The sequence below is a fragment of the Argiope bruennichi genome, chromosome 1 (assembly GCF_947563725.1).
Source record: "Argiope bruennichi chromosome 1, qqArgBrue1.1, whole genome shotgun sequence".
In the NCBI taxonomy this organism is placed as follows: domain Eukaryota; kingdom Metazoa; phylum Arthropoda; class Arachnida; order Araneae; family Araneidae; genus Argiope; species Argiope bruennichi.
Window position 1 is genome coordinate 68,715,185 of NC_079151.1, and position 24,364 is coordinate 68,739,548.

Genomic DNA, 24,364 nt, shown 5'->3' on the forward strand with positions numbered 1-24,364 from the left:
TACAAAAATTGAAGGTCCTCCCCCATACTTACATGTGACCTGGTCAAGTCCAGTTCCACACCCTTGTTCCAAATCCTTCATTCGTTACGAGATAAATTATAAGCATGATGCTGCTTCATTACAAAAAGGTAAGTCTTCATTTATTTCATAAGGAAAGTGTTCTTAAAACAGAATGTTTTGCAAAATTAACCAGTTATTAATTATATTGCTATTTAAGGTGCATTTCCCCCCCCCCATGAAACATCTCATACTAAACTTTAAAATTTCATTATTTTATTACTCTAAAACCAGGAATCTTGCATATCATTTTGATTTTATCAAAGTATTACCTATTAAAGAAAACTTAATACAATTGATTGCAATAACCAATGTTTAAAGATAGTTAAAAATGAGTTTTCTTTTTTCACTAACAGTATTAATATAAATTATAGAGGTTCTTTTCTTTATAAACAAAATAAATATAATTCAGCGCTTCTTTATTACAACCAGATAAAGTAAAAATCATTACCATTGTAACTGAATAATCTCCAGAAAGCTTTATGTATATCTGAATTTAACCATTCTCAACATTCAACAGAGTATATATACTTCAAAAATTTACAGCATTTAAACAAACGAGCAAACATTAAAATTCATAAGAAATGCTTTAAAAAAGCAGACAATATTTCTTCATGAATATCATGCTAGCTTATAAGAAAAAGGACAAGAAATTGCACTTGTTATAGGTAGTAAGGCATTCACAGAAAGGCACTACGAATAAAAAAAAAACATTAAAAACAATTGTATGCAAATTTACTTCCATTTATTAGGAAAGGAAATTTTAAAATTTGTGTGAAGCAGTGCTCTTTAAGAATAGACACTTTGGCACACTGTACATATTTTCTCCATTACAGAGATCATACTCTAAGTCTTGAAAAGTAAAACAAATATTCTAAATGGGTCAGACAGACAATCAAAACATTAAAATATTTAATATTGTTCATGTACACAAAATAAGAGCTTAAAAAAAACTTCACTTAAAAGGACAAACAGGTACTATAAAGCAATGCACAAGGTTTAAAATTGCTTTTACACCAGACTAGAAATTTAAAAAAATTGACTGAAGCCAAGTTCAAACATTTTCAACAGCAATCTTTTATACAAATCCATATACATATATATATTTCTATTAGTCTTGATAATAATTTTTGTTTCTCTAGAGGTTTTTTTTTAACGTGGCACTTTTTCTTATCCACTAATACTGCAGCGTTCACAGAACAGGGAGTGCAAAGAAAAATTTATGTACAATTAAAAATTTTATTTAAAAAGTCTGTGCATTTTGTGAAATTTAATCTCTCTTTACACAAACATTTCAACAAGGCTTCATCATTTTTATACATAATTGAAAATATTTACATAAAACCATTTTATGAATATGGAACCACTAGCTTCTTTCAAGTGTACATTTTACATTTCTTGAAACTACGGATCGTTCACGCATTGAATAGCGATGCCTACATTCATTGTCATCTCTAGTTGAATAAGTCTGGCTGGATGGGGAACCACCATCTTTTATAATGGAAGGAAATTCAGACACTGAATTTTCACAATTAACATCCAAGTCATTGCGAACAATTCTGAATGCCACAGGGACATCAGATGATGATGATGAGTCATTTTTCCAAGACTCCCTATTGGGGTCTTTTCTCAAACGAATAATGATGCGAGCTGAAGCTGGCTGTTCTACAGAATTCAGTCTTGGTTGTTGCATGTCTCCTGGATCCCACTCTGGAGAACTCTGAGTATGTTCACTCCTGCCATCCCCACTATCATCTGCCATGTCTTTATTAGCCTCTTTGAGAGGTTTAGTGTCAGGGTGTTCAAGTTTAATGATAACAGATCTTTTACTTTTAGGCTTTTGCTCACTGGGCTTTTTCAAAGGATACTCCCTACTGTGTCTAAGAGACATACGGAAACCAGGACCTTCACTTGAATCGGATAACTCTAGAATACCATCAAAAGAGTTATTTTTATCACTATCAACTTCCGTTTTGATCACAGAAAAATCCACATCAGGTGTTGCTTCTGGTTGGATAATTTTGCGAGGCCGACCTCTCCTCCTCCTTGGTGTTAGAGTGGGAGAAATATCGAGTGAAGTCACTTCATCTGTCCTTGAGTTAACTTCAGGCATTAATGTCAATTTTTCAACATTACTAGATGGTGAACACAATGAATCAATGATAGGTGAAGGTAATGTCACTTGCGCATCAACTGAATCAACAGATTTCAATGATAATTCATCATGTTCGAGAACATCATTGCTACAGCGCCGACTTCTCATTTGATAACGAGTGCTTCGTCTATCTAAGCGAAAATTTCGCTTGACATCTGAGCTGTTGAGTTCAGATGTCATACTAAGGGAGCTTTCATCATCAAAAAGTTCTAATTTTGGAGTGGAAAGATCATTAATACTATTTTTAAATTCAGGATGCTTAGAATCGGTTTGACTACGAGTCTTCCTAATTTTTATTGGATTAAGTGCATTGATATTCTCCTTGTCACTGAGACAGAGGGAATTTTTATCATTTGAAATTTCATTCTCACAAATATGCTTTTTAGTCTTTACAATAATGTTATCTGAATTTATTTTTGGCATGTCTAGATCACAGGATTCAGATTTTTTCTGTTTTTCGATTTCAGAAGAATCTTTCAAGTTTTCTATGAATATTTTATCATCTGTTGGTGTCACAATTTCCTCTTTAATAGGAGTATTTTGTTCTTTGTCACCTTGTTTAGATTCAATTTTAATAACAAATGGTGAATGAGTAAAAGACGGAGTTTCAGGTTTACTAGATGTGTCATTTGAATTTAGAATTTCTTCCGATTTACATTTAACTAAAGTGGGCATATCACTGCTTTCTGAATCGCCATTTTCATTGGTATTGTCAGCTAAATTTTGAGATACTGTTCGTCTTCTTGAACGAGTATGCATACTGTTGACATAACTTTTAGCATAAGGATTTGGTGGCTTAGCATTAACATTCTTATCCTTTTCATCTTTCGGTTCTTCAATAGGATCAGAACAATATATTTTTTCAAACAATAATTCACCAACTCTAGCTTTAAGAACTTCTTCTTTCTCTTTTGGAGTAAGTTTAAAGGATCTATTTGAAAGAATTTCATTCTGTTTCTCAAATATATCTCTTTTTATTCTTAGAAATGACCGGAACATTTTTTCTCTTCTACTAACCATGTAACAGAGATTCCGTACCTGCAAAATTAAAATAAGTAAAAATCCATCCTGAAATCAATTAGAAACTTATTTATGCTTTCAAATCAATTACTATAAAAACTGGGGGGGGGGGGAAGAAATGAATCATTAAAAAATCCTCAATATGCATACTGATTAAAATTTTACTTAATTATTTTTTTCAAAACACTGAATTATTTCAAAGTTCCTACTGTGAATTTAAAATTAATTCATTCAAAAGTTAATTTGAATTCAATTTTAATAGAAAAAACTGTCAATTATAGAGAAAGATATAATAAATTATTAGAAACAGTCCAATAGCATTTCAGAAATAAGAACATTTTGCTAAAAAATTCAATCAATCAAAAAGATTTCTGTCATGTGTATAAGAGTTTGTATAGCTGTGGCAATATAAATAATTAAAATAAAATATTAAATGAAAAATGAAAGTATACAGATACATGAAATAAAGAATTAGAAGAAGTTCAGGATTTTATAGTTACCAAGCAATATTTAAAAATAGATAATAAGAAAATATAATATTTTAACATTATGTATTAACAACATATTTTTATTCAAGATGGAGATATGATTTTCAGCACCATGTGTTAGAAAACAAAATAAAAGATAATGATTTTAAAAAGTCATAAATGTAATGTGGAGAGACTCCACTAATAAAAGCGGCGGGTTAATGTCACAGTTTTGCTTTAGATCTATTTTATAACCCATGATATAAGTTGCAAATTATTTTATTAATTACATACTTTTTCATAAGTATAACTGTAGAGAGCAAAAAGAGAGAGAAAAAAAAAAAGACAGAAATTCTACTTACTCTTTCCAAATCTTGACGCAAATGGACAAACATTTTCAAACGGGAATAAAGAAGATTTTCATGTTGTTTAATTAGAAGATTAGCTTCATCACATTTAGTTATAAGAAGTGGTTTATTAAATTTTGCCTGAAAAAGTAAATAATAATTGTAATATATACACATACCCCCAAAAAATTATCATGCTTAGTACAGTTTTTATATCTAAATTCTTCAGATCTTAAAAATAACTTCAGGAACTACTTTTACACAGAAAGTTCAATCCAAGGTACATATTATAAGTTTTATAATTTCTAAGTTTTATCTTTGCATTTTGAAAAACATTTATAAAAGAGTCAAGATTTTAAAAAATGCAATATTTTTATAATGTAACATAACGAAATAAATATTTTTTTCAAATTTAAACTTGACTAAGTTATAAAAAATTCAATCTTTTCGAGCTTTAGTAGAAATAATACATTAATAATAAATGATGAACCTCAGCTGAAACTTGCATAATTAAATATTATGAAGTTCTGACATCATGTACGAATATGCATGGCAATTCATAAAATATAATAAATTTCACGATAAAACTTATTTTTAATACATAAGGCCATTTATCTAAAGATTTTGGAAAATGTGGCTTATTTATATACAAGTAAAAGAAAATGGTAAAGGGTCAGTCTTTATCAATACTTTTTAATTTCAGAATAATTGAGGGAGGGTAAAAAAAAAAAAAGTTACACCAGCCACTAGTTCATCAGAAATAACACAATAAGTATTTTCAATATAAAAAAGATGTGCCCATCTATACAGGCTATTATTTTGTTAACAATATCTCGAATATGATTGTTGCACATTAACTAATGAAAGTTGTAGTAGAATATCTCGTACACACAGGCAGACTGATTAAGAAATAAAATAATAATTTGCCATGCACTTTAGATGTAAATATTTAATAAACTAAAAATAAAAAATAAAGGACTGGAATTCTTTAAAATAAAAAAACTTCACATTCAAATCAAAACTAATAATTAAAAACAAATTGAAGCAAATAGTGATTCACTATAATAAAAAGCCGAGAGAAAATATGCAACATCAATAAAAAAATGCAATAACACCAATTCACCCATGAAGGGAGAATATAATAAATTAGTATAAATCTAAAATAAAAATTGCAGACATCAGTTCATTGATCTTCATTACAATCATAAATATAATAAAACATAAAATATGTGTAAATAATATGTTAAGTTTAAGGTCCCAAGAAAAATTTTTTATTCATGTTTAACTTTAATATAGCGTTAAATTAGCCACTTTAAAGATTTAAAAACTTTAAGTTGTATGAAGTCAAGATAGAAGATGGGACTTGCTCATCCATTAATAATGCAATTAAAAGGGGAAGGGATATTAAACTCTGTCCAGCATTACAGACAGCAAAGATGACTGGCTAAATTCTATTTATTATTCAACCTCATCAAATATAAAACATAAACTTAATGCAAGGCAAATTAAATGAAGAATTAAGAAATAAATCCTTAAAAACTCACCCTTCGTTTTAGAACCCAGTAATAATATACAAAATCAACTATTTGTCTGTCAATGTTAATCAAATCTGCAGTGTCTTTAATGTTGACATATTTGTGAAATTGAGCTTCTAATGAACGAATCCTGAAAAGTAAAGGATTTTGTAACATTCCCTAAAATAATTATTAATTATAAATAAAAAATATTCTAATTAAAGACTTATAACTATATTTCTATTGTTATTTTGATAATAAACAAAGAATTTTTAATTAAAGACAATATTTACATGAGTAGATATTCTTTACTATAGTTATTTTTTTAATAGAATATGATGCTGATTTTTATAAGCAATTAAATTTACAAAATGTTAAGTTGTATTATTCATGTATTTTAGATTTTACACGACAAAATTAAGAAATAAAAACCATTCACTAACCATTATTAAGTTAAAATAATAGATTACAGAATTTATGAATATCTATAAGAATACGACTACTTCAAGCTCTCAAGTGACAGTGGCAATTACCTATAATAGTCTGCAGAATGTAAATTAATAGGTATGCATTTGTTCACTTATTCTTCAGATGTTGCATATCTTATTTGGCAAAACAGCAAAGATATTATTTCTGGACCATTTACCAACATTAAACAGAGTATTTCATGATTTTTTTTTAAATCATAGGCATTCCTAATGATTTACAGAAAAATTGAAATAAAAAGTTTTGAACTAGCACTAATTTATCTCCAATAATATTGAGAAATTCACAGAACAGTCTAATATATGCCATCTATTATTGATGCTATTTTCAGACCAGATAGAATTCTGACAAAATACAATTAGTTAAAAACTATGTCAGCTTGCAGTTTTCAGTTCACTTTTCTTAGCAACTTTGGAGATTAGCAGACTAAAGTAAAATAAAATAAAAATAAGCTGACAATTAAAAATGAAAGTTTTAGAGGAATTTAAGTAAATAAGTTTCTTCAAATATATAAGACAAAATTCGACATTTCATTTGTTTAAAAATTTACTTTTTAAAACTTTCTTAAAATTATAAAAGCAAGCAAATTTTTCCCTTGATTTAAATATAATTAATATTTGATTCATCAACCTAATACAGAAACCTAACGAAATAGAAATTAAAAAATTGTGCCAACTAATCAAGAAGACAGGGCTTTTAAAACAAACTAAGAGATTTTAAAAAACAAAAATTCACAATGAAAATAAGAAATCAAAATTTTTTGTCTTTTCAATTTTAAAGATAATATTTACAGGAATTAATTAGCACTGTATTAATTAAATATATCTATTATCAGGTGATTTTAATGTAAGATCTATGTTTAGATCTCGAATATTAATTCTAACATATGAACGTTTCTACGATTGTGACATCTTATGCATACCTTAAAATTGTTAAGAATTTTCAAGATTTTGTCTATTATTGTAATGACTTGCAACATGCTCTATAAATATTTTGAAATCTCAAACTAATAATTAAAAAAAAATTTTTTTTTTTTTTAATTTCATTATGATTTAGAATGTTCTATATTGTAGAAACCTTTAAAAAAAATTTTAATTTAAAAATATTTTAGAATATGAATAATAAACAATATTCTAAAATATAAAAAATGATTTATAATTCTTATAAATTTATATAGTATTTCAGATTGTTTCAAAAAGAAATAAGGATAAAATAATATTCAAGAATAATTCAAATAATACTCTCAAAGTTAGAGAAATTTTTGGAAAATTCTAATTTTCAAGATGGAACAATGTCTTCAAGTATTCTAGAATATCTGCAAATGTTGTAAACTTTAATAGTATTTTAATATCTTTATGATAATTATTTTATAATACAGGTTCTAGTCTCTTCCTTAAGGATTGCAGAAAGGATGTATAAAAATCATAATATTTTTAATCAGTAAATAACAACTGAACCTATGTACATTGGTTTGATTAATTAAATGTATTGTTTTTTTAATAAAATAGGAATCTTATAAAATCATTCAGCCATATCAAATTTTCAAAAGATTTATTTTACTTTACTTGATTCATTGAGAGAAATTCATTTGTTTTGTGAGTTAATCCAAAACAAATTATACCAAATGAGAAATTCTATTACAATATGAATATAAGAAAATTTCTATTGATAACTGTACTGGATCTGAAACTTATCTTCCATGGATCCAATTTAGATGTTTGAAAACTGGTACATAACAATGCATCACTTAAAAGTCTAAAAAAAGTTGCAACTGTCCAGTCACTGACTGAAATGTTAAAAGGCATTTCCAAAATTTCGAAAATAACAACAATATAGATGGCAATTGTATATCATTCAGTGGACATTGAACTTAGTTCATTATATTTTAATTCTAAGTGAATAATGAATTTGAAGGTGTGATGTATCTTTTGTCTCTTCATTCAACTAAGTTTATAGAGGAAGGGAGAAAAAATGATTAAACCATAAGAATATTTATAAAGATTTTGATTTGCTATGAATTCATCATAGTTGAGAAAGGCATTATTTACTTCTGAAATATACTTTTTGTACGTCTGTTTGAAATATAAATTCAAAATTCTAGTTTAATATATTTATGTTATTGCAGAACAATTTGTTTTTGATTAAAAGTTTCATTCCTTCTTTTAATTTTCTGGAATATTATTATATAGAATTTTATCATTTTTCATTTGAATGCAACTGGATGGGGAACTGCTGAAAGTGCAAATCTGAGGAGATAGGAATAAAAATATTCAAAATATTTTTTAAATAACGATATTAATTCTTTAAAAAAATTAACATTATTATGCTTCTTAAAATCAAAACAAATTGGATTTTTTTAAACATAAAAGATGAAGATTTTAGTTCACTGTTTGAAATTTTTATTGAGTAATAAAAGAAGCCTACTAATCAAAAATAAATTTAAATAAAAGTGATTTAATAATACCATAGTATAACTTGGAAATAAAATTTGAAAAACCTACTGCAAATTTAAAATTTCTATACCTCTCAGCTACAGTTACAGACTTTTTCTTTTCTCAATCAATGTAACAAAAGAAGTTGTATTACTAAATTACTAAAAGAATTTTCAGTCAATTTATTAAAAACTGAAATTTTTTTATTAAGTTTATCAAGTAGAATAAATATTGTTATGAATAAAATTTAAAAAATGTTATTTGACAAAATAACTCAATTTATTTTTTTAAATAAAAAAAGTGAACAAAAAAATGCTTGCATTTTCTCTTTTTAGATAAAGATTAAATATAAAAAATAAAAGAAAAATATATGTGCAGCTTCCAGAAACTTCCAATAAATCTCTACATGATGCTGACAACAAATATTATTGCTCCTTCAATTCCACCCATCCCACCATGTTTTTCTCTCTTCAGGCTATTAAATTTAGTCCATATGTATTTAATTATTTTTGAAATAAAAATTATTTCATACCAGCTTCAATTTTTTTTTCAATGTGGAATAATCTAGCTACTTGCTGAACACAAAAAGCAAATTTATTAATTGAGTTGGCATGTCTTTAGAGAATATTTTATAAAATTCACTCTCTGACACAACTAGCTTTATGATTAACCCTCCACTTCCTTATCAAGCATATTTATTTAAAACTGATAAAATTTCCTTTTAAAAGATGCTGAACAATTTAAGTCTATGGTCAACAAAAAAATATTAGCTATCTATATAAAAATAATTTTGATATTTAAGAAAATTACCTTTGCAAACGAGCATTATGTTCATCAACTTCAGTTTCAGCGTCTTTGTTTTTTATTTCTTTCTTCTTTCTGGTGGATTTCTTTGGAGATGTAGATTTAACATTTTGATTCCTTTCTACATTATTTTCTGATTTCTCAGTCTTACTGTGTTTTGGACAAAAGGACTAAAAAGATCATAAAACAGTCAGCACAAATAAAATAAATTTTAAAATTAATGTTTTTTTAAATAATTATTTTAACAAAATATGTTTAAAAATTATGTGATCCACATATTTAAAAATCATAAAAAAATTTCAAGTAAATAAAATGTGTCAAAAAGTTATTTTAGTTGTGAATTAAAATAAATTATTATTACTTTTCACTTATTATATGGTAGCATAAATATACAATATATGTAATAAGCAATAAATTAGATAAAATATACATAATAAGCATAATAATTGATGATAATTATCATTATAATGTTTTCTGATTTATTAATCACTTTCTAAAAATTAATTAAATCTCAAAAAACTAGTTAGGTTATATTGCATCTTATTGCATTATTATTTAAAACAAGACAAATTGAAGTTTTTTTTAAAATGTCTTTCTGCAAAAAAAGGGAAAAGCACTCTGCAATTCTCATTTACAAGCAAAAAAATATTTGTTCTGACCTGTATCCTCAAATAAATAAAGGAAAAGGGAAAGTTATCAAAGTGCTAAATCATTATAAACACTTAGATGAATATATACTAGTAGAATTTTAAAGAAATACTTGAAATGAAAGCAATTATCTGAATAATATATGCAATCAGATTAGAATCAGTCTCTTCTTAAAATGAAAAGACTGATCTGCGCCCCTCCCCAAAATAAATGTAAGTAACCACACTAAGTTTATTTAAAATATAAAGAAATTTTAGAAAAAATAATATTGGATTAATATTAATTTTTACCATAAATAGTATAAATACACAAGTAAGTAAAATTTCTAAATAACACATATTTTATTTGAATTCAAATCAATAAAAATAGGTTTCACAAAGGGAACATTTCAGATTCACCAAAAGCCTCATAACTTTCATAGTATTGTATCTTCTTGTTTAAAATAAGCAGCCGTTATTGACCTAACAAATTCTTAATTTAAAAGAAGAAAAAAAATGGAAAAAAGATAATGTATGAACTACAAGAGTTTAAACCATCACATAGTTGCTAATACTTTTATTTAGAATGTCAGAATAATCCTTAGAAGTTTTGCACAATTTATAGAAAGATGGATATATGTAACAATGCTGATGAATTTACTTGAAACAAATCGATTAGTGATTTTTTTGCTGTATAAACAGGTATTAAAATTTATATACTGAGAAAAACAAGTACTCAATTTTGAAATTACATAACAAAAAATCTAAAGGTATAATTTTGAGAAAGAAAAAAAATTATTATGCAATAAAGACAAAATATAAGCCAAAGTATAAGGCTATTTTCACAGGATATAATAATTAAAAAAAAAGAGAGAGAGAAAGAGAGAATACTTTTTCCAATGCCTTACCTGCATTTTTACACCTTCTTCAGTGGAATCAAGGCCTGTTGTTTTCATTTCCATTTCTAAACCATTTTCAAATGCACAAGTCACATGATACGCAACTTTACATTGTTTCACCTACCAGAACACAAAAAAATTGCATGAAATTTTTTTTATAATTTTATGCAAAAGTAATGTATTAAAAAAAAGATAAGAAACTACAACAATTTTAGCATAATCTTAATTACATTCTTCCATTTGGAAGCCTACATCTGACTTATAAAAAAGCAAAATAAAAAACTGAATATGTCTGATAAACTTACTGAACACTGTATACACGCCCCAACTCTTTCACGGCATAAGGAACAAATAAGAGCCCATCGACTGGCCTAAAACAAATAAAATAAAAATTTGTTAAAAATGTAAATTCTATATTTTCACTGCCACCAAAAATGTGAAAGCAACAATAAAGATCAAGAAACTACCAAAATAAAATTATTAACAAAACACCAAAATGTTTAAAACAGATAAAAAAAATTTCTATATGGCATCAATACAATTTAGATTGGAAATTTTCTCCTTCAATAATGAAAAATTGACAAGGTATACAAATAGCAATGATATTAAATCTACAAATAATGTCAGTTCTTCAGATCAGAAATAAGAAATTCTAAAAAATATATTTATCAAGATTCCACATTTAAAAAAAATAATAATAATAATTTGCACATAGGTAGTTTAAAATTTTAAATTTCAACTCCACATATGAAGTTGTTACATTTCAAATGTATTAAATAACCAGTACATGTTATAAATTCCTTTTAATTTTGTTAATAGAAAATTATGTACAGTTAAAAGATAGCTAAACAGGTAAACATATCAGAATATCTCCCACCCTTGCTATCGTTTTCCAGTCAGTTTGACATTGCTCAGATAAAATTAAATATCAAATAAAATGTAAATGATAAGCAATGTTTATCATTTTTATGTGCAACAATCAATAATAATTTATCCTTCATAAAAATTTTCATCTGAATAATGTTTAAGAAAGTTATCAGCATCCTTTTTTCCAAAGAGTAATTTCTAATTAAAGAAAATCAATAAAGCATGTGTTTCTGTCAAGGCAACAAGAACCAAAATAAAACATCCAGTGAGAGATAAAAGGAAACAGGCAAAAATTTGCCTTCTATACCAGATTGCTTTGAATGGTATTGTTAAAGTCAAAAGGAGAAAAGGTCATCAAACCATTATGCATGTAGTCGGTTTTTGTGGTTTTTACCCTTATTATTAACCCAACAAATTATCCGTAGCCATATTTCATCAGCCTGGTGTTTTTAAATTTTTAGTGGGGGTTTTCCCCCCATTTGTGTTGATTATTGGACTCTCAGAATCAAAAGTGAAGAGTGTCCAAGTTTCAAATTGAAAGCGTATGAAAATTTGATTTTTTTAAAAAAGAGCTTTTAACTTTTAAAAATAAACTCAAGGACTACTGCAATTTTGCAAACCTAATGAACAAGCCACAAGTATTACAAGGCATGGATATTTCTGAAAATATCAATATTCATATACAAAAAGATCTTCCTGAAACCAATAACAATGTCATATAAAGCAAAGTTGAATTTCCAATTCATAATTATTGAAAATTTAGAGTTCTTTGCTTTCATTTTGTGACACTATTTGTAGAAATTGCAGCATGTCAAGTAATCCTATACAATTATACAGCTGTAATTAAACAAATATTATAGAAAATCCCTCAGATTAGTTAAATTTAAAACACCTACATGAAAACAAAATTAAATATTTAAAGTAATCATATATTATTACATGAAAATCATTAATTTCGTAACATGCTCTCTTCATGCTGTTCATAGATAGCAAAATAGATGGTTTTAAAAATTTCAACTAAGCAAATATTAAGAAGCAACACTTTTAAATTTTAATTATATTTTTTATACTAAAAATGGCACTGGTAATTTGAAAATTTTGGCAGTTAAATAAAGAATTAACAATTATTTTCAATCAAATTTCTTACTTCACAGAAATTTGAGGCAAAATAATATAATAATACATGCAATATGTATGTACATATTTTATGATCCTTGCAAGATAAAAAATGCTCCTGCCCATCAAAATTTGACATATAATGATGGCACTATACTTATTTCTTAGAATAAACAAAAAAGAAAGAAAGAATGAAAATATAATAATGAAGGGGAAAAAATTTGAAGTGTGAAAATGCAATACCACATAATATGAGAATTTATAACCAATTATTTAAAGTTTTACAATTAATAACAAAATGCTGGCTATTTAGTGCTCCAACATATCATTTAATTTTCTTGACACACAAATAAAATGGAATTTAAGGCATATATCTGAACAGTTAAGTGTAAATTTAGATACAGAATATTTTATTTTTAAATCTGCATCGTCGTACAAGATTTAATAAGGTTGATATATAATGTTAATGGACAATAATTAAGTAACATTATAAAATAATAAATTATAAATTTTGCAAAGTTAAACCTTCCAAAATAAAGAAATATTTCTTATATGCCAAGTTGTTTCAATTCTTATTTTTTCTTTCATGTACACACAGTATCTTTTTTCAGAATGTTTCTTTTTATTAATCAAAAACATATATTGAGAAGAGAGGAGAGCCTAGAGCATTCGAAACAAAACCAATTATTTTCAACATCTGTCAAAAGCAATTCTTAACATATCAGAGGTGTCAATATCTATAATAGTGCATAATATGAATGACATCTCCCGATATCATTATAAGCCAAGGGTTGAATAAATGAAATCAGAGACAAAAATATAAAACAATTTTTAATTTAAATAGTAATATCCTAAAAATACAAAATTTTTGCTAAATGATATTAAGAACTCTAGGATAATATTTCCCTACAAGAAATATATTATTTAAAAGGAAAAAAAATGGAAGGGGTGGGGTGTATAATCAACTATTAAAATGCTGAATTATTTAGAAATTAAAAACATGACACTAATATTGCTTACTGGAATTTGAGAAATCTTCAAAATTGGCTCCATCTTCTCAGGACAACCAATGCTAACTTCAGGTATCCATAAAGCGCAGCTAACATGAGCCCACTTTTCCCCACTGCTAATCAAATAAAAGGAGTAAGCGAATTTAAGAAACTAATTTGCATCATTTCATTTAAGTACAAAAGAAAAATATTAATATTTTGCATTACGTTTAGTAGATCATTAAAAAAAAATACCTATTTTTTACCATGATTTGAAAATTTTTTCAGACAAATTCAAATCTTAAAAGTAAATAAATATTCAGTTAATAATTAGGTTTAGAAAAATTATTCAAATGTTTGTAAACCTTAATATTAAATTTTAAATATTATATTAACAAATTTAAAAATAAAAAAAAATAGTAAAAACAATTTTAAAAAATCACTTCAATTTTCAAAGCATAATAAAAATAAAATATTTCAAAAATTGGCATAAATTCAATAACCTAATATTATTCTTAGTAATTAAAACAAAAAAGAAATCTTACCTGGTTGCCTTCATTGCTCCTCCAGTATTAGGACACAATAAACAAGGTGGCTTAATATTTAAGGAACACGGTCGGCAAATCCAGCTGCCCTCTGGAATGGCCATTATACCATAACATGCTTGATGAACACAGATGTTACAGGAATCACAGAAAACCATTTCATTACCTTCTTCACAATCAGGCTATAACAAAAATTTAAGTAAAGAAAGATGAACCCTCATTTAACGTTCTGCTGCATAACAACTTCAATATTACATATGAACATTTTTTTTAAACAAACTGAAATTCAAAGTTTGGCAGGATAATAATACACAAAATATTGTAGAATAAAAATAAATATTTCTCGAGAAACTATTTTTTGAACATAAGAATTTAAGAAAATAAATAAATTATTTTAATAAGCAGAAGTATAAGATGAATATATTTACTTACAGATCTACAAACATCACAAATGACATCTTCATCATATTCAATGCCAAGACCTTTCTCAGTTTTTAATGCATCTTGAAAACGATTTGAACACTACAAAATAATAATTTTATTTAAGAATTAAACAATCAAATGAATTAAGTTATTTTCAAATAGTTTTTTTTAAAATTCTTATATATGGAATTTAAATTACAAGCATATTTGAATTAAAAAGCAACACATTAGAAATTTATACATGAAATACTTATACTTTCTCCCAAAGAGGGAGGGGGGAAAATACTGGAGCTTTATTTATAGCTTAAATTTAAATAATGTCATTTTAACTATAGCAATCTAAATAAATTTAAAAGGCAAAACAACTGCTTAGTACTGATCGTTTTCATCATCAATACTCATATTAAAAATCCTAAAATAATATACTTGATAATGTATTATGAAATATGCAAGTACCTGCATTTCAAAATCTTCTATTATTCTTTCCATAGTATCTTCATCAAGAGTTGACAGGCCTGCAAATTTCAAATTAGAAATTATCATAAATTTGTATTAAGAATAATATTTATTTCAAATAAAATAATACTACAATGTTAAAAAAAATATAAAATAAAATAAAATTTTACAATAGAAAAACTTCATTACCGATAGGTATGCATTGTTTTATTTAATTTCATTCACAAATTACAAAGTTTCATAAATAACACATAAATAAGATAATATTTCTAATATGAAATGTTCCAATTAGAGCTTCTTAAACAACTTTCTTTTGCTGCTGCTAACTCCTAACACTTTTTTTTAAAACTAAGTTTTGATTACAAGACTCTAATTTCTAAAAATTTCTAGGTATAAAAATTCTATTTTTGAATTGATGTAAAATAATATACTTATAATATTACTTTGAAATCTCTTATACATTCCTTATTAAAATAAATGGTAAAATACTATCAAACAAATTCTGCATATGATATGCATATGATCAAAATAATCACAGTGAAAATTTGTAGCAATTACTTTGCATTTAAAAACTGCTTATGTATTGTATTTGAGGGATTTAACCCCTCAAATACCAAAGGCATGTTCATATCAATGGAAATTCTATATATTTACTGCCACAGAAGTGCTTATAAATGTTTACCCAATATCATCATAAATAATTTATCATAGATAACCACTGCTAAGGAATGCAATAAAAAGACCTAAAGAAATTAACCTGGAAAATGTCCTTGACTTAATATTAGGAAGAGGTATATTGTTGCAAGAGTGATAATGAGAGGGGGGGAGATCGTACAAACCAGATATTCTTTTAAGTAATCAACTGTAATTAAAAGGTTAAACTGAACTGATTACATTTCAAATTAATATAAAACATTTAATAAATAGTTTAAACATATATCCTAAATTATTTCAATACAAGAACATTGAATTCAGACAATTAAAATTCACCGAGGCAATATAAATCAACTTTTATTTTACGTTAATAAAGTTCTATTTAATGGCATAATCTAAAATAACAAACGCATTTTAAGCAAAGCTGTAGAAATAAATTGACGGAGTATTATAATTTGTGCTAAGCACTAGTAGATTTAAATTATAATCAAGATTCCCACTGTGTAGAATGTAATAACACATAATACACAATGAGAATCTTGATTATATGTTATATAATTATTTTGTTAATTTATAAACCATAGAATTACAATCTTAACACAAAAAGAAAACACAACCATAAATTTTTTTAAATAAAATTTAATTGAATAGCTTGTAAAAACAAAAACAAAAACAAAAAAAATGCAAGACTACCACACGAAATCCATGAAATATATTTTATCATGGGCGAAATAGGAATAGGTAAAATAATTTGTCTTTTTTGGAAAATGTAAGAGAATCAAAAAGTGGAGGAGGGACTACAGAAAACCTATTTATTTCAACACTATTTTAGAACAAAAATGCTTATTTCAGGGCACAATAGTTACAATTTTAATGCAATTATTAGAATTATTCCCACTAAATTTCTTTCTTTTAATCCATAGCCAAATTGTTGTTCACTTAATATAAGTTTCCATGTGTATTAATACAAAGATTCAAGCAATTATGATCCAAATTTCTTTAAAATTCAAGCCAATCGCCGTTAAATACCATTTAAATTTTCATAGAGCTTCAAATTAAATTTGATCTATTATGTAAATTTGAATTTAAATATTCTTAAATGGAAGTTCTTGGTTCTTTCAAATCTAATCAGATACGATACTCCAAAATAATACAATTTTAGAGCTGGGTAAAGCAAGAGCTATTGGAATTAATATTTCAAACATATACAAAAAAGTGTATGCATAAAAGCAAAAACCTATGCTTTGATAAAAGCAATTTTTCACAAAAATGAATATATAAATAAAACTTCAAATTTAATGTTATTTTCTCTATTAATTAAATTAACCAAAACTGATGATGTTTTAAATATTCTTCAGAAATGTATTGACAACATGACTAAAGTTGATTTCCTTTAAATTACAATTTTAAGTGAAATTCAATGAAGTATTCATATAATATTATAAAAATATGCCCTAACGCAATTTGTTTTATTGAACCGTTCCTTCACTAATAAAGGAGAATGCAAATTTCTTGGAACTTAACACAGACAACTGATGGTTAAAGACACAGAAAAGAGGAACAAACATGTGTGAACAAGTGGAATTCATTGTTATTTTGACATTTTCATTGAAAAATTCAAATAAAAAGCCCTTGACTTCCAAAATATTTTTCAGTGTTATAACGAAAATCAAAACCTAATTCAATTTTTCTTAACTTTTAAAAAAATTATGTCTTTTCTTCAGTAAAAAAAAAAATGTGCATAAATATCATTCTCAACTTTTTGATACTAATTTTAAAGCAGATTTTTAAAAAATGAGCACATTTTATAACTATGTTTTTTAAAAATTGTTGGAGATAAAATATCAAAGTTTAAATTTAAAAGTTCTCATTCATTTGCAACATTTTTTTAATAATAATCATACATAGTTCATTTTCGGAGATTTATGAATTTTTTTTTCCTTCAATGCCTGTTTCTTTCCTAATATTGAAAAATAAAGTACAGTACTTTTATTTCTTCTAGTCTCTTGAATAAAAAGAAATTTTAAATCTGTTTTCCTACTACAGGGGTGTTTGTGGGACCCCAAAAAATCCCCTGAAACTTTTACGGACTTACTACCGACATTTTGGAGTTTCGAGAAGGGGGGGGGGGAGAAATGAAAAATTACGATTATGAAGTATTGAATGACCTAATTATAAAAGTTCAATGAATTGCTTTTTTTGCAAAATTAATAACCATTAATTTTGCAAAATTAAGACCTTTGAACCCAGGTCACGTGATCGCACATCTGGTCGAACGAAGTCTCTCCCTTTTTTTTCTGCCGCGCCTACTTGCCGAAAAGAATCCAGAAGAGAATGTCCGAGAACCGGGGGAATGAGTCATAACTCGCAATAAGGAAAGAACAAAAAAGAAGTTTTTTCCCCCTTTTCACGCATTATCACTGCCTTTGGAGAAAGAAAGGAAAAGTTTTCACCACACACACTGACCTTGCGTTTTCTGCTTTCAAAGCAAACAAAATTACCCAGATCAAAATAAATAATTCATTATTATTCCTACTTCCTTTTGAACGACGATCCCCGGAATTTCCGGGTATCGAAGTTCAAAATCCCCGGAATTCCGGGGTTTCCCCGGAGCACAAACACCCCTGCTACTAATATGGACATTCTAAGGTTTTATAGTTATAAGTTAAAATTAAAGATATTTTTTATATAAATATTATGCTATTCATTTGAAAATAATAATAAACTCAAACATATACTTCATAAAACATATAAAATTGTCATTTAAATGGAATTACACACAACAAAAATAAAGCTAAAACTTTGTTAATTTTGTATCTTTTAAAGTCATTGCAGTTAATACTCTCTGAATAGCTGAATGTAAAGATGCATATTATTCATTTCATTAGATTAAAAGACATTTAATATACTTTCATTCTCTTTTCCATCACAATTTAGTTAAATATGAATATGTTTTTTGTGTATTGTATTCTTTCATATATTCCAATTCATTTGTTGCTCTCTCATAGCAATTATTACTTTCATTACATCAAAATTAAACTGAAAATTGCTGTTTGACATAACTAAATCAACGCTGTTAACATCATAGTCAGAGCTTGCTGCTGAAAATCAGTAATAAAATAGAGGGCAGAAATGTGTAACCAATTTTGACTTGCACTTCAACTAAAATGTTTATGTTTTTCATTATAAATTTAGTGATCAAAACATTTTTCTTTTTCATATTTGCTTTCACAAATGCATTTAGAATGATCAAAAACATTTTCAAAACCATTTCACTGATCAGAAATCATTGACTAGTCAAAGTTCTAGCATTTTTCAATATTGATAAATTTGCTAATTTAGACAAATTTATTCTTGCATCAAGTAATACATTCTTCAAAATTTTTAATGATTAAATAGAAAACAGCTGCAAAAATTTATCTCCTTGAAAAAAAAAAAATATCTATTTCAAGAAAAAAATAAAATAACCATGAAAATGTGTGAAAATTTTGGTGAAAGGGGCAATTATAATTCTTATTTATGTATGTATTTGTTATATGTGCCCAAAAATGAATGGAGCCAGTTCAAAATTATAAGAATTTACCATTTTCATTTTTACAATATGTAGACGGTTATAATCTTAAGAATTATTTCTTCTGATCATTCAGACTCATTTTTATTCATAATTTTATGAATACAAACTTTTAAGAAGATGAAAGCAGAATGAAAGAAAGCAAATTATTTGGATGATTAAATCACTTTTAGAATGCTGTAGGCATTAATTGATTAGACATTTTTCATTGAATATAAAATATTGGCATTGACAAGGAAATATTTTAAATGTGAGGAATCAAATGTTTTAACTAAAAATTTTGCAAATACATTTGTGTCTCAGAAATTATCAGTTTTTCCAATTCCTAAAAAGTAGAAAATCATTTTTGTCTAGTTTACTAAATAACAATTCCCTTCCCTGCCTAAATGCAGTCTCATAATGTGAAAAATATACTGCAAACACAAAATCAAAACATGCTTTTAATCTAATATTTATCTATTTATTTTCCTCATCTCCAAAAGAACTTCAAAAAATGTTACAAAAATAATGCAAATCTGATATCATTACAGAAAATGCAGAAAGAAATCCGATTAAAAAAAAACTAATTGCTTTTATGTAATTGAAACTTTCTAAAAACTAATATTTCTTAAAAACAATTATAACTGCATTAAAAAATACTTTGAAAATGTATGCCTATTTTATCATAAGAAAATTAAAAAGCAGTATAATTCTTTAATCATAATAATGTAAATAAATTTAAAATGAATTATGAAACGATACTTTTAAAACCTTTATTAACAAACTTATAATCACAAATACAACAAACAATAACATAGCAAGGCAAAATTTTAATATTTATGTACCAACAAAAGATTTAATAATAATCTTCATATTTTGTTAATTATCTATTTAATCATAAAGAATATTCCTGTTAGACACTCTAAGATGACAAAATATCCATCTAAAATCCAAAGTGTTTATACTAAAGCAATATATGTAGCCAGTGCTTTATTACTTCTGGACATGAACTTTTCAAAATGCGTGCTTGCATAAAAAAAAGGGGGAAAGAATACCAAATTTTTGCTTGCTTAATGTCATCATAACTTTCAATAATACTTCCATGCACTTGACTTTCATTATGTTGCTTGAAATTTCAAATACTTCATTGGCAAATTCAAAAATAATAAATATTCTAATTATAAACATAATAACAGAATAAAGCTCATTAATCACATGAGCAGTTCAATAAATATTGTTTTTTAGTCACCATGTTTTAAAAAAAAATGTCCAGAGTTTCTGAAGGAAAAAAAAATTATATGAATTATTAATTAGATAATCCTAATACCTTCACTCTGTATCAAGTTCAAAGTCTATTTTAGAAAAATCATCCAAATACTTTAAATTACCTAATTATTTTAACTCTTTAACTGCTTTACTTTAAATATAGGTATAATTTAATTGCATCTTTTATTTCATGAATATGCTGTTTTACTAATTTAATCAAGAATCCATATTATTCTCAGTGTTTGTAGATAATGTGCGATTTTTTAATAGAATTTCTTTCTTTGAATGAATTAATCCAATTTCCGAATTTGAAAGGTGATAATTCGATATCTGCTTGATAAATTGTTCTAAAAATGATATTGATAATAATAAAGGAACAGAAAGTTCCTTAAAAGTTGTTACTTTACATCAACAAAGAACAATAAAAATTGTTTTTAGATCAAAATCAAAACTGATACAAACCTGAATCTTCGCGTTTTTCGTTGAAATTTTTTAGCCAGAAGAAATCTAAATCATCCATATCATATTTGCAAATATTTTCAGCTTTCGCTGCAGTGTCCGTCAACACATGATATTCATTAGAAAAGAAACTATCTTCAGTTGTACGCATAAGTTTTTTAGGTCTGCAAAATATAAAATAAATTTATAATTAATACTTAATTTCAAAAAAAATTTAAAGGTTACATTAATATTATCAAAATGCATTTTAAAGGCAAAGAGCTAAAGCTTATTTTATTTTATTATATATGTTAATATATTTGTTTAACCATACAAGAATAGTACTTGCAATATTTTTTAAATTTATATATATGAAATGATAATTTCTGGCACAGGAAAGAAGATATGAAGCTCTTTAAAATGATATATTTAATCTTTTCACGATGACAGAAAAAGTTAAATTCAGAATCATTATTAAAATTTCTTTGAATAATGATCAGGTAGCACTGCAATTTGAACGGCAGAAAACAGCCAATACAGATCAAGGGAAAGCAATTGAATCAAGATAGCATTTTAGTTTTGAAAAGTACAAGACCCAACATAGGAAGATACAGACATGATGTAAGTTTGGAACAAAAATTGAACTTACTAAAATAATGCAATATGTCAAACATAGACACCAAAAAATAAAATAAATAATAAATTTATACAAGTTTCGGAGATATTAAAAATATCGCAGAATTACTACATAAAAGAAAATTGATCTTAAGAATTTTTTTTAATAAAATCATTTTTTAAAAATCAAACAGAGAACCTGTTTTTGTAAAAAAATATATTGTGTCTGGAAAGTGAGAATTTGAACAACTAAGAGAACAAAGTTTAACCAATTAGAAAAATTTTTTAGAATGTGGATAAACCGAAATAATTCCATTTATTTTTTAAATTCCAAGAATAAATTTGTTTTTTTGGAATTAAGACATTCAAATTAAAAAACTACTGAGTTTTAAAAATGCAGATTTGAGAAAAAACAAATAAGTATTTATTAAGGGATAGACAAAGAAAAAGGAAATTGCCCTCATTTTCTTCGAAATAAATAAAGATAAAACCGATAATTTCCCTAAACTGAACATTGATTAACTATTCTAGTTTTCCCTATAAAACGGAAAACCCCCCATCTCACATGAGGTTACTCAACAGAATAGAGGTATAAAGCAATCAGTAAAGTAATTACAACAAAGACAGCATTTCAACCAGAAAGGAAAGAGTCAAATCTTATTTGTTTATCGGTAGTGCATCTGCATAGCTCATAAGGAAAAGGTTTGATTATGAAAATTTAATTAACAAGTCAGTACTCATTTATACAATAAAAATTCTGTTTTTATATGCGACAACAGTCGTAAACAACATCACTTGCTATACTCACACATAACTATCTATCTTAATAGTAATTGAACATAACATTGCTTGATAAATAACATTTAGTTTTGAAGAAATACATTTAGCAGAATTTAAGAAATATTATAGAAATTAAATCAAGTGAGAAAAGAAAACACTTAAAAAGTAAAAAAGAATTTGATTAGTGCCAATATGATTAGCAACACAGAATAACAAACAGCTGCTGCTTAAATTAACATAATGTGCAGCAAGAAAAATAGAGTATAACTTGTTTAACAAAATCTAATGTTCAACTCCAAAAATTTCCTATTAATATTTATTTAAAAAAATAATTACAAAATAAAAATATTTAAAAAAATTTAAGTTTAACACATTGAATTATAATATTAATGTCTTTTATTTATTTATATTTAACTTTTGAAAGAAAATTCATTTTCATCAATTTTATCATTTAAAGAAATGCATTTGTTGGTAATCTATAAGATACACCATTAAACTCTGAGTAACAAAATTTTTTTGATTATATTTTGGATGTTGAAAGTATGTACTTCATAACCACTTATACAGCTTTAATTCGTAAAACAATTTATTTTGACTTCTCTGCAGCTTCCCATTTTTTAAAAATATATTTTTTAACATAATTAGAAAGGATTATGATTATTTGGGTCTTTATCAACCAAACCAGTAAACAAACAAACTAAAAATGAATAGCAGGTTACACATTTTTAATTAAGATAACAAATTTTTCAGTTAGTTGACTTTGAAACAAACTTTTGTGATGTGGTGAATTGTAAAAGATTATCAGAAATTGATCTTTAAAAACTATAATAATTAAAAAAAAATTTGTTCTTAAGTAATTTAATAATGATGGTACAAGCAAAATGGTACTCAGAGAAAATATGGCCTTATATATTTCTTTTGTCTTATTCAGCAAAACAAAATAGTTTTAAAAAAAGTCACTGTAAAAAAAGAAAGAAAACAAAGAAAATCAAAAACAGTCATGAAATCTCTTCTTATCTGCGACTGGTTTTCAAGACAAAATCCTAATATATGACAATAATTGCATTTTCTTTTATAAATTCTTTAATCATTTTTATAATTTCAAACAAATTATTTTAGAGAAAATGTAGTTAAACTACTTTATTGAAAGATGTATCGTAAAAATTTAAAAATTAGATTCGCATTAAATAAATTTTTGATTATCCAAGATAATTGCTTCCCCAATCAGCTTTAATAACCAAAATGCAATAAAATTCTACAAAAATAATTTTTATACAACTTTAAAAAAAAAACATTTTTTTTTTCTAAAAAATTTACTATAAATTGAAAAATATATGCAAAGATCACATTTCCAAAAACTTCAATACCCTTCTTACAAATTACAAAGTGCATGCATTTTATTGGAATAAAATTTTTAAGATTACTGTATACTTACAATTTAAATAGAACTGCTTTAGTTTTCTCTCGAATTGGCCTGAAAAAGTGATAAATATGGATTTTAAAAAATTGCTACATTACACTAAGTTATAATGAAGATAGTTTAGAAGGAGGAGACATTTATTTCCAATTAAAAATTAATTTCAAATTTCTTTGCTTGTGATTATACTGCCATCAGAATTTCAGTTGGAATTTGAAAATTTTCAAGCAAATCTTTTATAAAGTTTAGATTATTAAATATAACACTAACTACAATGTTTTTTCAATATAAATAAATCATTTCATTTAAAAATATAAAGAACAGTACAGTATATATTGGCAATATATATATTAAAATAACACAAATGAAACATACAAATAAAAATATATAAAAAAATATGCTACAAACCAAAAATAAGTAAAGAAATATATCAAATGCAAA

General features: G+C 25.7%; 1 protein-coding gene across 3 annotated transcripts in view; it reads right to left on the reverse strand.

The window, feature by feature from the left end:
• Positions 1–1,199: 1,199 nt before the first annotated feature.
• LOC129968696 (protein Jade-1-like) overlaps positions 1,200–24,364 on the reverse strand; it is a 30,909-nt gene continuing 7,744 nt past the window's right edge. For 2 of the 3 annotated variants that reach the window (XM_056082860.1, XM_056082869.1), the window contains exons 6-17: positions 23,942–23,980; positions 21,136–21,296; positions 15,204–15,262; positions 14,757–14,846; positions 14,325–14,506; positions 13,811–13,916; positions 11,113–11,178; positions 10,817–10,927; positions 9,289–9,452; positions 5,591–5,711; positions 4,062–4,187; positions 1,200–3,250 (exon numbers count right to left, since the gene is read on the reverse strand). In XM_056082860.1, the coding sequence (XP_055938835.1) occupies positions 1,424–3,250; positions 4,062–4,187; positions 5,591–5,711; positions 9,289–9,452; positions 10,817–10,927; positions 11,113–11,178; positions 13,811–13,916; positions 14,325–14,506; positions 14,757–14,846; positions 15,204–15,262; positions 21,136–21,296; positions 23,942–23,980 (3,052 nt within the window). In that variant the 3' untranslated portion in view covers positions 1,200–1,423. The remainder of the gene's footprint in view (positions 3,251–4,061; positions 4,188–5,590; positions 5,712–9,288; positions 9,453–10,816; positions 10,928–11,112; positions 11,179–13,810; positions 13,917–14,324; positions 14,507–14,756; positions 14,847–15,203; positions 15,263–21,135; positions 21,297–23,941; positions 23,981–24,364) is intronic. The other variant, XM_056082878.1, reaches the window with a different exon arrangement.